Source organism: Panthera uncia, assembly GCF_023721935.1.
Source record: "Panthera uncia isolate 11264 chromosome A1 unlocalized genomic scaffold, Puncia_PCG_1.0 HiC_scaffold_17, whole genome shotgun sequence".
Lineage (NCBI taxonomy): Eukaryota > Metazoa > Chordata > Mammalia > Carnivora > Felidae > Panthera > Panthera uncia.
The window spans coordinates 23,449,466-23,463,827 of record NW_026057577.1 but is presented as its reverse complement, the minus strand read 5'-3'; the positions used below and the strand labels follow the sequence as shown (position 1 = coordinate 23,463,827).

At 35.9% G+C, this 14,362-nt stretch overlaps 1 protein-coding gene across 1 annotated transcript in view; it reads right to left on the bottom strand.

Moving 5' to 3' along the window:
- The window catches only part of ADAMTS19 (ADAM metallopeptidase with thrombospondin type 1 motif 19), a 238,253-nt gene that overhangs the window by 12,275 nt on the left and 211,616 nt on the right, over positions 1-14,362 (bottom strand). Inside the window, exon 21 of the mRNA XM_049649122.1 lies at positions 12,094-12,246. Within this exon, the coding sequence (XP_049505079.1) occupies positions 12,094-12,246 (153 nt within the window). The remainder of the gene's footprint in view (positions 1-12,093; positions 12,247-14,362) is intronic.

Genomic DNA, 14,362 nt, shown 5'->3' with positions numbered 1-14,362 from the left:
TAAACTAATGCTGGTTTACTTTGTTAATTCCTTAAAAAAAAACAAAAACAAATTGCTGTGTATTCAGGGGTTAAAAATAATAATTCTCACACTTGGCCAGCACAGAGATTACCCGAGATTCCTTCCTTCTGGAGTGTGCCAAAGATATATATTTTGGAGAGAATGTGTATTCGCTAGGCCAACAGCTAAGGAAGGCTCTGTAATGCTTTACTCATTTCCAGCTGGCCTCTGTAAGAAATAGGAATTCCTAAATTAAGAGAAAATTGTCACTGGCAAACAGAGTTCAAAAAAATTTCTGAAACCAATATAATAGACAATCTCACAGAACCTGATACAATCTATAATGACGAGTGCCAATCTATAACAAGGTTAACAGCATTGACTTGGATAATTTGTCTTTGGGAATAAGTGGATTATTCCAGAGTGGTTTAACAAGACTGAAGTAGCATTCACAGCGGAGAGTGGACCTCATAAGGAAAGTAAATGATGACTTCTACTGGAAATTATTAGCGCAGCATTCCTATTCATTTATGTATATGTTTGGCGGTTCCATCTTTCAACTTTTTAATAAAGTGAGTGTGAAACAAGCATACTAAGGAACAAAAGTTTGGTTTGTTTTTTAAGATTTGCTATTTATTTTGGTCAGTGTTTCTGCGTCTTTTTAAAGTAGTTCATCTGCCTTTTTTAACACATGGTTATTTGGAATTGAATCTATTCCTAGAGGTCAGACGTTTGAGGATTTTTTTGCATATGTGTTTAATTAATTCATCATTTGGTTCCACAGTTCAAACTATTCTTTTCTCTTTAATGAAAATGTCTGCATATAGTTATAGCAAATTAAGGAAACGTGTGTGGCAAAATCAAGCAGAATGCTTATGAATGATTAGCAGAGAAGTGAATATGTTTTGAAAGGACTGTCACATTAACCCCCTGAATCTTTTTTTTTATATCAAAGTACACATTGATCACCACAATGATGGAGGGAAAAAAAAGATGTTTTGCATTAAGAAGCAATTAATAAGCACAGACTCTTGAACACATTTGCAGTTCTGCCAGTGCTCAGCCCATGAATCACAGGGTGTTGGAGAGGTGAAAAAAGACTATCAAGACATTTCTATTTTATCTCTATCATTCCAGGGGAACATCTTCCCACCAGAGAGAACTGTTTGGAATGACAGTGATTGAATTTCCTTTGCAACTACAATACTTTCCAGGTCTAGTCCAACAATTCTGTGTCCAAAATGGATCAGATCCTTCGGGGGCCATGTTGGAGAAGTGTGTGTATTTTGTTTTTTTGTTTTAATAAAGTCTTGGTTTAAAATAGCACAGAGAGCACTATGTAATTACCTTTAGGTTATTCCAACCCGAAATAAACCAAGTATTTGCCAGGTGACAGAGAAGTTTCTTAAGTGTGCTTTGCTTCCATCTCCCGCTTTCCTTCTAGGTTAGATAACAGCCATTAACCTGACAGCAGGTATCTCAGCCAACTGGATTCAAGAGAAAGCAAAAGAAGTCTGCCAGCTTCCTTGAAGCTCAATGTTAAGCACTTTTTTGGCTTAAAATACTATGCTATTCAAATAAGGGTGGATTTACTTAAAAAAAGAACACATTTTTAAGTAGTTTGACTTACCACACAGGAAAAGATCAAGGGGGTCCTGTATTTACATAAAATTATACTGATTAATCATCCTGGAAAAAAAAATGAGCTAGTTACTAGTTCTTTGGTAGTACAATGTATGCAACACTATAGTTCTTACAGAATTAGAATCAGAAGATTAAATGGATCAGGAGAAATGCAATGTGTAGAAGTATGCTACAGTTTCTGCTTTCTTGATAAAACAGTTCAGCGATCATTCATGCAATAAACATCACTGAATGTAGTGGTGTCTTCTGGTTGCTTGGAGAGATTTATGGGAATGGTAGAAGGGGTTAAGACACTCTCAACGGAACAGCAACCATATACGGCAACATATAATTAATAGAGAAAAAGTAACAGAGTAAGTGCAAACAAATGCTCTCATTTACTGGGGAAGCCCTTTGAAAATTATAAGGCATTTCGATGGTCTTTGAGGGACCCAGATAGCTGGAGGAAACACATTGTAGGCAAAGAGGACTGTATCAATAAAGACCCAGAGAATGCACAAGTACAAACTGCTCAGGCCTAAGCTTAGTGGAGATACCCATCATGGGAATAAGGAGGCAATTCTCAATTGGTAGGTTAGCACCAGAATATGGAAAGATTTGAATGCCTGTGTGAGTATCTGCTAATTGAAAGGGTAGCCAAAGGGAATTCTCTGCAAATACTCAGGCTATAGGATTGAGTGGAGAAGTCATCCCTTTGAGTGGATGGATCTGAAATATGGGGGTAAGGAAGTGTATTAGAAATTGTTACTCCAGTTCTGGTAAGAAAAAAAAATAAGGACTGTATTATTATATTTGGAGTAAAAACAACTGAGGCAAAGCCCTACTTGCGTAAAGAAGTGCCAAGGGTAGGTTCTAGCCTGGGTAGCTGGGAAGATGATATTGACATTTTTCAAGAAAAAGGAAATTGGGAGTGGAGTATCATTTGAGGAAATAAATTGAGGAATTTTGTCTTAAACATACAAAATTTGAGGACCTACTGGAACGCCAATGGCAGGGTCCCAGGACAACTGAAGTTTGGGTTGAGAATAAAGATTCAGTCTGCCCCTTCCTCCACTCCCTCTATCTATGCTCCCTCTCAAGGCACACTTAGACTTTAAACATTTTCGCGCCATCTACGGGTTGATAATTCCAAAATTTATATTTCCATCTCATTCCTCTCCTCTGATCTACCTACTGAATGCCAGTACTTAACTCTCTTACAGGCAAATGAAAGATCGCCCAAAATAAAAGTGAAAATCTTTCCCCTCCAACTTAACTCTTAGGGTTTCCTACCTCCTACCAGAGAAGCATCATCCATACAAATTGTTCAGACCTGAAAGCCAAGCCATGAGCCCTTACTACCTTAACACCTGACTCTTCATCTTTTTTCTCATAAATAATCAACCCCAGGTCTGTTCATTTTAACCTCAAAACAATTTCTGAAAGCCAACCAATCCTCTCTATCTCTACTTATACTACTGTATGAACAGCTAGCATTAATTTGGTTACTATGTAACTGACACCATGCTAAGAACTTTCCACGAATTATTTCATTTGGATTCACTAACTTCGCTGAACAGAAGATCCAGAATTCAAACCCAAGGCTGTCTAACTCCAGGCACTGAGCTATCTTACCTCTTATACTCCCCAATCCTTTCCCTTCCCTGGAAATTCTGTAATATTCTCTGAGTATCTTTCTATATCTATGACATCAGTCATTTTTTATATTGTAGCCTTAAAAAATTTAAGTACCAGCCAAGTAGGTTTTCTTTTAGTTTCAGACAGAAAATATTAACCCATTCACAACACTAAAAGTAACATATGGATGTGGTAGAACGATAAGCACAGAAGGCCCTTTCCTCCAATTTAATTCAAATAAACTATTCTTTGTATGTCTATGCAGAAAAATTTTAACATGTACAAGAATAATATATGTAAACAACCTTAGTTCATACTATATAACTCTTTTGCATAATTACTCACTTAATAGTAGGTCTTAGAGAAATTTTCCCATCATTATGTATTTATCTATACATATATTTTTAAAAACAACAATATCCCACTGTTGGAATGTGGGATTATGATTTATAGAACTAGTTATTGGATATATGGGTTGTTTCCAAATATTTGTTGTGCCAAAGAAGGCTGCAACGAGCATCTTTATAAATACGGTTAGCAAATTATGTGACAATGTCTGTAAGGAAAATTAAGAATGTGTATATTTCAAAATGAGGTATTATTTTTCACAGCTATCAAATTAGTTTAAAAAAGTGTGCTAACATCCAGTCTTGGTAGTATGTGACACAGATATGTGAAAGCGCCTGGGCAGAAGTGAGTAGAATCCACTCCCTTTAGAGATGGAGCTTTTTGGTTGCCCCATGGTATCCCTCAACACACTCCTCTCATTGCTTTTCTGTGCCCTAAAGTCATGTGTGTGTTTATATCTAAACATGTTTCCTAGTTTTATTTATTATACTATATGGACTTGTACATACTCTGTGTACAGTACAAAAAGCTACAGACATATTTTTCTAATCCAATGTATTTTTCTAATCCAATCTAATCCTAAAGTAGATCTTTCATTTTAAGTCACTCAAAATACTTTTCTTTGGATTATGTACCATTTGGACCACTGACACTGGGTGATTACTTTTACTTGCACAGTTAGAACACTACAAAATTCGGAAAGACATATAGTTGCTTTGGCACATTTTACTGATGTAGGAACGAGGCTAGGGGGAACTGATTTTCGCCATACAAAATCAATGCTGGTTGTGCACACTGGCTCTCTGGATGTTCCACTTAACCTGAAGTAGAATTAGGGACCTGTTAAAAAAAAATTTTTTTTTGTACATTTTGCATCCCAAGACCCCATATGATGTCTTTCTTTTCTTTCTTCCTTCCTTTTTTCTTTCTTTCTTAAATGTTTATTTATTTATTTTGTGAGAGAGAGAGTGTGTGTGTGTGTGTGTGTAAGCAGGGGAGGGACAGAGAGAGAGGGAGAGAATCCCAAGCAGGCTCTGGGCAGTCAGCACAGAGCCCAACACGGGGCTCGAACTCATGAACCATGAGATCATGACCTGAGCTGAAACCAACAGTTGGACACTCAACTGACTGCGCCACCCAGGCACCCCGCCATATGATGTCTTTCTAACTGGCTAATCATTTGCATATTTTTCTTGCATTTTAATGATGTCATTCTCTGCTAGTCCTGGTGATATGGTTATATCATCTCTGGATATCCTCTGGCATTTGGTAAACATATACTTCACTACATCTAATCAAAAAAACACTCAATGGCTAATACTACTGATTTTAATTTTATAATATTCTTGTCAAATTTCTTTATATTTTTTATGTGAAAAAATCTGCTCTCCTTCTCCCCTGCTGCCCACCAACACTCAATATACCCAAAATGAACTTTGGCATGTTCCATGCTCCATCCCCTATAAAGAACATCAAAAGTAATTTTTTACCTCAGTCATATTTATTTACTAAAATATTTTCAAGTATGATTTAGAAAGTGAAATTATAGATATCCTGGTATGCAGCAAAAGAGAATTGGTAGCATAATTTTACAAGCCTGGTGATTTTTCAATGATCTATTAAGAAGACAGTATAGGGGTGCCTGGGTGCCTCAGATGGTTAAGCATCTGACTCTTGATCTTGGCTCAGGTCATGATCTCATGGTCTTAAGATAGAGCCCCATGTCAGGCTCTGCACGGAAAGCTCAGAGCCTGCTTGGGATTCTTTTTCCTCCTCTCTCTGCCCATCCCCACATGTGTGCTCTCTCTCTCTCTCAAAATAAATGCATAAACACTAAAAATAAAAGGAGACAGTATAATTAAGCCCTATGGATTAAAAACAAGTTGTCTTGCATTTTCCAATACAAAGGATCTTAAACATGTCTCTATATCTGCATTTATAATTATACATGTATACACATATATAATACATACATTATATATACTTATACACATATACATGGAGAGGCACAGAGACACTACCTCAGTCTCTCTAAATTTTAAATTTTCTCTAGGTAGAATATATACACAGATAGTATATGTGCATCATTTCTTCAAAGCTAATATACATCTGCTATGTTCAATCATACCAGCCAAATGCTTTGACTGCTTTGAGTAATTCAAACACTTTGAAATTTTTTTTTTTTTTAATACATCTGGGCAACAGATAAGATTGTCAGAAGACCTGAAAACTAAAAATGATAGCAATGCAAAAAATGTCCATTCTCTTGCAGTATAAAGAGTCAGGGGCATGTTGGTGGCTCAGTCAGTTAAGCGTCCGACATCGGCTCAGGTCATGATCTCATGGTCTGTGGGTTCAAGCCCCATGTTGGCCTGGTGCCTGCTTCAGATTTTGTGTCTCCCTCTCTGCTCCTCCCCCACCCATGCTCTGTCTCTGTTTCTCAAAAATAAATAAATGTTAAATTTTTTTAAAAAAGTTTAAAAAAAGAATCAGAGGCTAAACAATTTGATAGCCAATAATTTGGGGATTTTGTGCATGGTTTAGAAGATAGCTATCTTCTCCAGAAAGAATGGTAAGTAGCAAATTTTGTAAATATTCAGTAGATGTATCTAAACAACATAACAGAAAGTATTCTACTTATCACTGAGTAATTTCTGTAGTATGAACAATTTACTCAGAGAAAGTACATTTTCAAAGTAAATGTTCCTATAATGCAAAATATCTCTTCTGTAGGACACCTTGTGATAGGTTTCTTTGATGTCCAAATGTTTAAAACCAGACCCACAATCTCTGATTTCTTTAATTCATTGACTGATCCAACAATGATAGATTTTGATGTATTAGATTCTTATTGGTTTATGGAGTAGCTGCTCGAATTTTCGTGTCTTTTTAGACTATAATTATAAAAAGATGATAGGCAATTATCTTTTCCAATGACTCGTAGACATTATTAGAAAATAATTCTATATATAAATGTTAATCCACCAAGAATAGTTTTTAGATACAGATAATTTCAGTTTGATTTCAATCTACAAATTTTCTCCAGTTCCAAAAATTACTTACAAAACTAATCTTTCAAATTTGAATAATCTAATGTAAACCTTCCCATAGTGTATTACACTAAATAGCAAACTAGCCATATGCTCTGCAAAAGTGAGCTTTGGTTAAAAATAAAGAAAAGAGAAATACTAGTCCCTCTTTGAGATTTACCAAGTATAGGAAAATGTTAAAGGATCTTTAAGTCCTACAGCAATTTGCAGTATTTGCTTATCTTTGTTTAACTACATTATTTCTCAGACCTGGAGACTATATCCCAAGAAATGGGTTTGCCATAGAATATAATTTGGGAAATGCAAGCCTCAAGCATTCCTTAATTAATATGAATTTAGTCTTCTAAAAAGGATGACATTTGATCTTCAGTAAATACCAGTCTTACTAATGTATCTAACTTGACAAAGTATTTTCTCCATTATAGCAGTTGTCATTTCATTCATTTCTTTGATTCTCTGGTTTCAGCTGGTAGTTAACATTTTCTATTTTTACATTCTATTAGGGTATTTAATTTGGCTATTTGCAACTATTTGTTTAAAGTTGAATGGGAAATCCTCTAGCAAGTGCTTAAGCTTCCCTCTACCACCCTGTTAACAACCCACTTAGTTTAGTTGTATTAAAACCAACAAGACACACATTTGGATTCTGGGACCTCCTGCAAGGGGATTTTAATTGGGTGGGGTGTATGCCAGCATTAGGTCAGTAGTATGTGGAAATCCACAGTCCTAAAGCCCCAGCCTGACTATGGGCCAAGAAGAAATCCTTCCCTTGGGAATTTTGAGTCTGGTTCTTTTTGTCTCCCTTGACTGAAAACAAAACTACTAGGCTACAGAGATGCATGATTAAAAACACTGTGTTATCTAGTCATTTAGTTTAGGATAGATATTCTTGATTGCACTGATGAGGATTTCTTTACGTTTCCTTCAATGAGTCACTGAGGTTTCCTCCAGTGGAAAGAAATGTCCTCTGTGATTATTCACACTTTCATAGTTTTAGATTCTTCTTCAACTGAATATACTGGATGTAACTGTGGTTTCCTTTTACAGGATAAGTTAAAAATGACTCATTATACTGCAAGCTTTATATTTACCACTTCTAAACAAGGCCATACATACTATTTATATAATTAAATCATCCAAAATGATTTATTATGCTTCCAGCATTATTTTGAATTATATCATAATCACAAAAAGACTCATAATCTCTTGTCCAAAAATCTATTAATCATGTCAAGATTTGATATGTGGCCAAAACTATTCATTTCCCAGAATCTTGAAGTACTAAATTAAGCTCAAATTGTGGACTATGAGTTGAATCTAAGAATAAACCAAGAATAATTACGTACAATTCCAAGGTGTTTTGTTTCTCATTAACACTCACTTGAATGAGTTCTCTTGCTAATGCTGCACAGAAACGTTAATGCTATAAAAGCTTCAGGAAGGAACCAAATTTTGTGTAACAGGTAGATAAAACAATACTCTTTTATTTGCTTCTCTATAGGCTCCAATAATGAAAACAAGAAGCTGTAGACATTCAAATGGAGGCAGAAAGGTCAAATTCTGGCTGAAAATAAGGCATTTCATTAAACATAAGGGACTATGTTATTTTTTAAGTCAGTGTTCTAAGGTCAGCTTAAATGAGTGAATGCAGATTTTAACCGCTCAGAAACATATGGGTTGTGTTCTGTTATCCCAAGAAAGACCCAAAGGCCATATCTATATCAGAGATATAGTCAGAATGTGGCATATAATTGTGTCACTGGTTAATGCAAGCCAGAACAAAGGAACTACATTGTTTGTGCCCTATTTTTGCCAATTTTCTAGTTTCAAAGGAATAAATGCAAACATTGTTCAACAAAGGCTGTATTACATCTACTTAGGAATCAGAGGTAACATTTTTATGACAGATTTTTCTCTTTTGAATATTCCTGTATTTATATTTTTCTTTTTCAAGCTGAGAGCAGATTTTCCACTGTTTACACAAAATCACCAAAACATAAATGGTAGACATCACACAGGCTGATACAGATGCAGTGAACAGTTTGGGGAATAAGCCATTTTCCTAGGAAGCCTCCATTCAACTGATATACCCTTAGTCCATTTGTGGCCAGTGACTTTTAGATAGTGTGAGAAGCTGAGAACATATTATTCTTTTAACTTATTCTCTAGTGCTCCACCCATATTGTAGGAGGAACAGCGTTGCACAGCAAGATTTTATGGGTAGCTCATTGAATATCCTTGATTCAAGTCAACCCAAGGCCTAATCTTAAGTCCACTTAGGTTTATCAATAGTTTAAAAAATATTCGTAGAATTTAAGTGAAACTGACAGATTAATTGACCTCCAAGGAGCACAGAAATCCACCTACAATTGCACACATCTTGCTGCTATTCCTGTTCCAGGGACACAGCTGATAAGAATAAGAAATCTATGGTTTCCTCCATCCGTGAATACTTTACTCACTGAAACTTAATAATCTCAGAATTATTCCTTTTCTCTGTAATTATTTTGGGATGGTCTGTATTTTTGCATGAAAGTGATCTCTTAGGAGTGAAAAAGAAGGGGTGAAATCAATAAAGTTCACATGGCGCGACTGACTTTAATTTGTGCAGGCTGTTTAAATCTGTTAGGCTGAGATCTAAGTCATAAAAAAGAACAATGAAACTGGTTTAAGGTAAAGAGCAGACTGTATTCATATAAAGAGAAAAAGTGCAACATACTGAATCTTCTAAATAAGGAAGCAAAAACAAACAGACGCACAGACAGAGGTAAAAAGTCACAGAATAAAGAAGAATAGTTATTAGAGTTATCACCTTCTTTCCTTACTCACAAAGGCTATGTTTTGGCTGCGTAGTAATGTAAGAACACAACAAAACCAACTTAAAGTAATTCAATCTAAGTATACCTAAAAATTTACACACAGGTAATTATAGTAAAATTGGAAAAAATATTTTTTCAGGCTTAGCAGAAAAATCCAAAAGTCCTGTTTTTTATGATCTCCCCAGTTAACAAATTTTGATTTTGCTTAAGATTTAACCACAGGCCACATGATAGGCACATTTATTAATCAACACCAATAGTATTTGTCATGAAAATAGGATTTGCTAGCCGTATTTCCATACATAGCATTGTAGGAATTTCCAGTTCTGTGTTGTAAGTCACAACAAAACCTGGATCTTCTGTTTGTTGTAATCACAATTTGTGTGTTAAACTGGAGATTAACATTTACCACTTAAAATATTCCTATTAATGAATAAAGCTGGAAAAATATAGCTCATCTATTATTGTGGGTTTTAAATTTTTCTTACAGAAGACTTCTTTCACTTAAGGAAAACACCTCAAATCTCATTAGCCAAAATAAACAAATGTGGAGTTCCCACAGAATTAAAAGGAAACAATAGGTGACCTTCCCCATACCCCTACAACTAGGACTTCCATTTCCTCATCCTATTTTATATCATCAGTGCTGAAGAAAGAATTAATATACAAAAAGCTTGAAAGCAATGGTGTTGTCTATCTTATTTCACTCATAGGAAAACAAAGACACTGAGGTATTCAGTAGCTTGACCAATTGGTCCATCTACATAATGAAGGAGTTGAGACTACCCCCCTCCTCTCTTGACTTCCAGGCCATGGTCTTTCCTATCTTCCTACTGTATTTCCTTCTCTTAGAATTAGGAAAACATAAACCCTGGAAATAAAATTAACTATCTGTGGTTAATTTGGAATTCTCTTTCCCCTAAAAGTTGTTTACTCTAAAGTGTGAAGTTTCCTTACAGGGTTCACCAGTTCAAAGCTGCCCAGATTGGGCTGAATATTTCCTAATTCTGTAGTGAGGGATGAATTTAAATTGTTTACAAATGCATCCTTTAAAGAGTCCCAATGCAAACTTTAAATGTTGTAGGTCTTAGAAAGAAGAGTATAGTTCATGAGAACTCAGATGTGATGCTAATACGCAAACATTTTTAGAGAGGAAAGCCATTAGTAATCACAAGTAAATAGATTTTAAATGTCAGGAAATTTCTTTGGGGGCAACATTAGGCAAAATGGCTACCCCTAGTGCATTATACAATGAGAAGATTTCTTCCAGAATGTCCTTTAGGATTCTTTATGAAAAGTACCACACTCCTTACCATGCCTCAGCAGCTACCATTTTTTTTTCACAAATAAAATAATGGGAAAGAAGAGAAGATTTATTATGTCTCTTTGAAGCCTTAGAATTTTATGATTTCATGATAATAGGTATATAATATCACAACTGGATGTGGAAAGGCACAGGGGATTATTTGATTAACACTTAAATTTCTGAAGACTAGTATTTGAGAGCCATTTCCCCCTTAAATATCATCAGAATTTTATCTTAAATACTTTTTGGGTGGGGGGAGCTTGGGTGTCTCAGTCAGTTAAGCATCTAACTCTTGGTTTCGGCTCAGATCATGACCTCATGGTTTGTGAGTTTGAGCCCTGCATCAGACTCTGTGCTGACAGTGCAAATCCTGCTTGAGATTCTTGCTCTCTCTCTGCCCCTCCACTCCTCGTGATCTCTCTCTCAAAATATATAAATTTAAAAACAAATACCTTTTTCTTTTTGTGAGAGAGAGAAAGAGGAGGGAGGAGGTGGAGAGGGGAAGAGAGAGGGAATCTCAAGCAGGCTCGATGCCCAGGGCAGACCCAAACACAGGGCTCAATCTCTCAACCATGAGATCATGATCTGAGCCAAAAACAACAGTTGGGTGCTTAACTGAGGCACCCAGGCACCCCTCAGAATTTTATCTTAAAACATGGGATTGATTAATACTTTATGTAGACTGAATAGATAGACTGCTCACTTATATATGGGGCATCACTTTATTCGTAAATTTAAATAATACTATTATCACAACATTAAACTTTCTGTTCACCTGCCACATGAGTTGTGTCCACTTGATTCGACCAAAGGGCTTCAAGTATGCTGTTCCTTTCCTTGTCTTCTATACACATCCCCAAAAATTGATGGGAAAAAGAATGCCTTTATACATTAGGATGGGAATTGCCTCTGTTTGATTCTGTCACTACCTCACTTAGTTATATTTTCAAAATGGTCTTATCTGATAGTATTATAATATTACGTAACTTTCATGCAAAAATATTCTGACAAAGAACGATTATGAATAAAAACTCACAACAAAATAACAATAGCCGTTTTTGAAAGCTTCCTTTGTGTCAAAAAGTGAAAGACGGTCTTCAGCATTTTTTTTACCTTTTATCTTATTTAATCTTTAAAACAGTTTTATAGAGATCATGACCACGGATTTGAACCTGGGAATATAACACTCCATCTCCCATGATCTATACCTCTGTCCTTTACTTGTCCTAAACTGCATGCTGTGTGGTCACAGCACCCAGGGCGATGCAGACATGATCAAAACCTAACAGACACGCCAAAAGACTCTTACCTTAGACCAGTCACCCATTCGCCACACGTAGCATTTTGAGTAATCCTCACAATCTTCAGCCTCCCTGGGTCTGGTGGAGAGGACACATTTCTTCCTAGGGTTCGTACACCTCACGGTCCGGTGACGTACGCCTTTGCCACACTTGACCGAACACTAGCAGAAAACATCAGAGAGTCAGGATGAAGTCCGTGATTAGGAGATACAGATGAACGGTTAAATTATGTTAAGTAATATTTCTTTCTCTTTAAAAATTTTTTTTTCAGTTTATTTATTTTGAGAGAGAGAGGGAGAGAGAGCACAAGCAGGGGAGGGGCAGAGAGAGAGGGAGGGAGAGAATCCCAAGCAGCTTCGAAGTATCAGTGCCCAGTGCGGAGCTCGAACTCATGGACCATGAGACCATGACCTGAGTCAAAATCAAGAGTTGGATGCTTAACGGACTGAACCACCAAGGCACACCTTTTTCTTTTCTTTTCTTTTCTTTTCTTTTCTTTTCTTTCTTTCTTTCTTTCTTTCTTTCTTTCTTTCTTTCTTTCTTTTTTTTTTTTTAAAGTAGGCTTCACTCTCAGCGTGGAGCCCGATGTGGAGCTTAAACTCATGACTCAGATCAAGACCTGAGCTGAGATTAAGAGTCGGATGCTTAGCCAAGTGAACCATCCAGGTGCCCACTGTTAAATAATATTTCTAATCATCTGTCATAAGCCTATGACCACATATAGACCAGGTTAAAGAACAAAGAGAAGTTAAACACCTGGCTGTACGCCAGTACCAGGAGCCAGATGAAGCTCAAGACAGAGTGCTGGAGGTAAATGAGTTTCAGGAACACAGGACCATTATTACAGAGATCAATATAACATAAGGATTGTTTATTAAAGACAAATAATATACAGTGATCAAAATGTAAAATACTGAACTTGATTGCCATAAAAATTTTTATGTATAATTATCTAAGAAAATTCATTTTATTTTTGCTAAGATTTAGTTTGTTTTAGCCCTAAGAAATGTTTGCAAAAGATAGAAAAATTTTTTAGAGGGTGTCATTTCTCACAAACTTTTCTTAAAGCTAAAACAGAGAAAAATCTTAGCAAAAATAAAATAAATATTTAATTGCATAATTATATACCCCTAGAAATTATCATTCTAAATGACTGCAAGCATTGAAAATATAATTCAGTTGAAAAACAGTTTGTTTATTTCATAAATAACTGATGCCTGATTTAAGATGGTGACATAACATACAAACATGTATGTATATTTGTATATTCCACCAAGTTTTTCTAGGTGCAAGTTGGCATCTCATTTTCATTTATGTCTCTTATTATGGAATATGTGTAAAGCTTCTCAGTTTTACAAAGATATACATCACTGACTATCTGGACTCAGGGACTAAAATGGCATTGGGCAAGAGAAGGGAAAGGAAGGAGAGAAGGGAATGGATAAAAGATATGGCAAACCTTGAAAATTCAATGAATATTTGTGATTAAAAAATGTCCAAAACAAGAGTTGCAGAATACATTTAACAATGACGTAGTATTAAGAATAAGCATGTGGGGGCGCCTGGGTGGCTCAGTCGGTTAAGCGTCCGACTTCAGCTGAGGTCACGATCTCGCGATCCGTGAGTTCGAGCCCCGCGTCGGGCTCTGTGCTGACAGCTCAAAGCCTGAAGCCTGTTTCAGATTCTGTGTCTCCTTCTCTCTGACCCTCCCCTGTTCATGCTCTGTCTCTCTCTGTCTCAAAAATAAATAAACGTTAAAAAAAAAAATTAAAAAAAAAAAAAAGAATAAGCATGTGGACTACAACAGGTGTGTTGTTGAAAACCTGAGCACGAAACTAATGATATTATAAATATCGTATATTTTACACAAATGAGTAACTGTCTCATAATTTATGGCTTATGTTTGAATATGTTGAGCTTTAAAGTGGACTACACGTGCGACTTAGCATTTTAAAATTTATATTTTAATGTTTTGCAGTTGGAACTAACCCTCAACCATAAAATCAATGTTTAAATTAAATAAAAACAAGAGAAACATTTTTTTTAAATTGGTAGACTGCATTGAGACATAATATTTCTCCCAGCTGGTGCCAAAAATCTGTACAGAATCTCTCTGACCTATTTCCTCCTAAAGAGTTTGCAAAAACATTATGGCTAGGCTGGAGGTGGGATATTTTCCTTTGCTCATGTGAATCTTCTCTCCAGATTGAACTGATTCATTTGGATGTAATATTAGATACTGCATTCATCGGCAAAGCACACATCAAAAATGAAGGA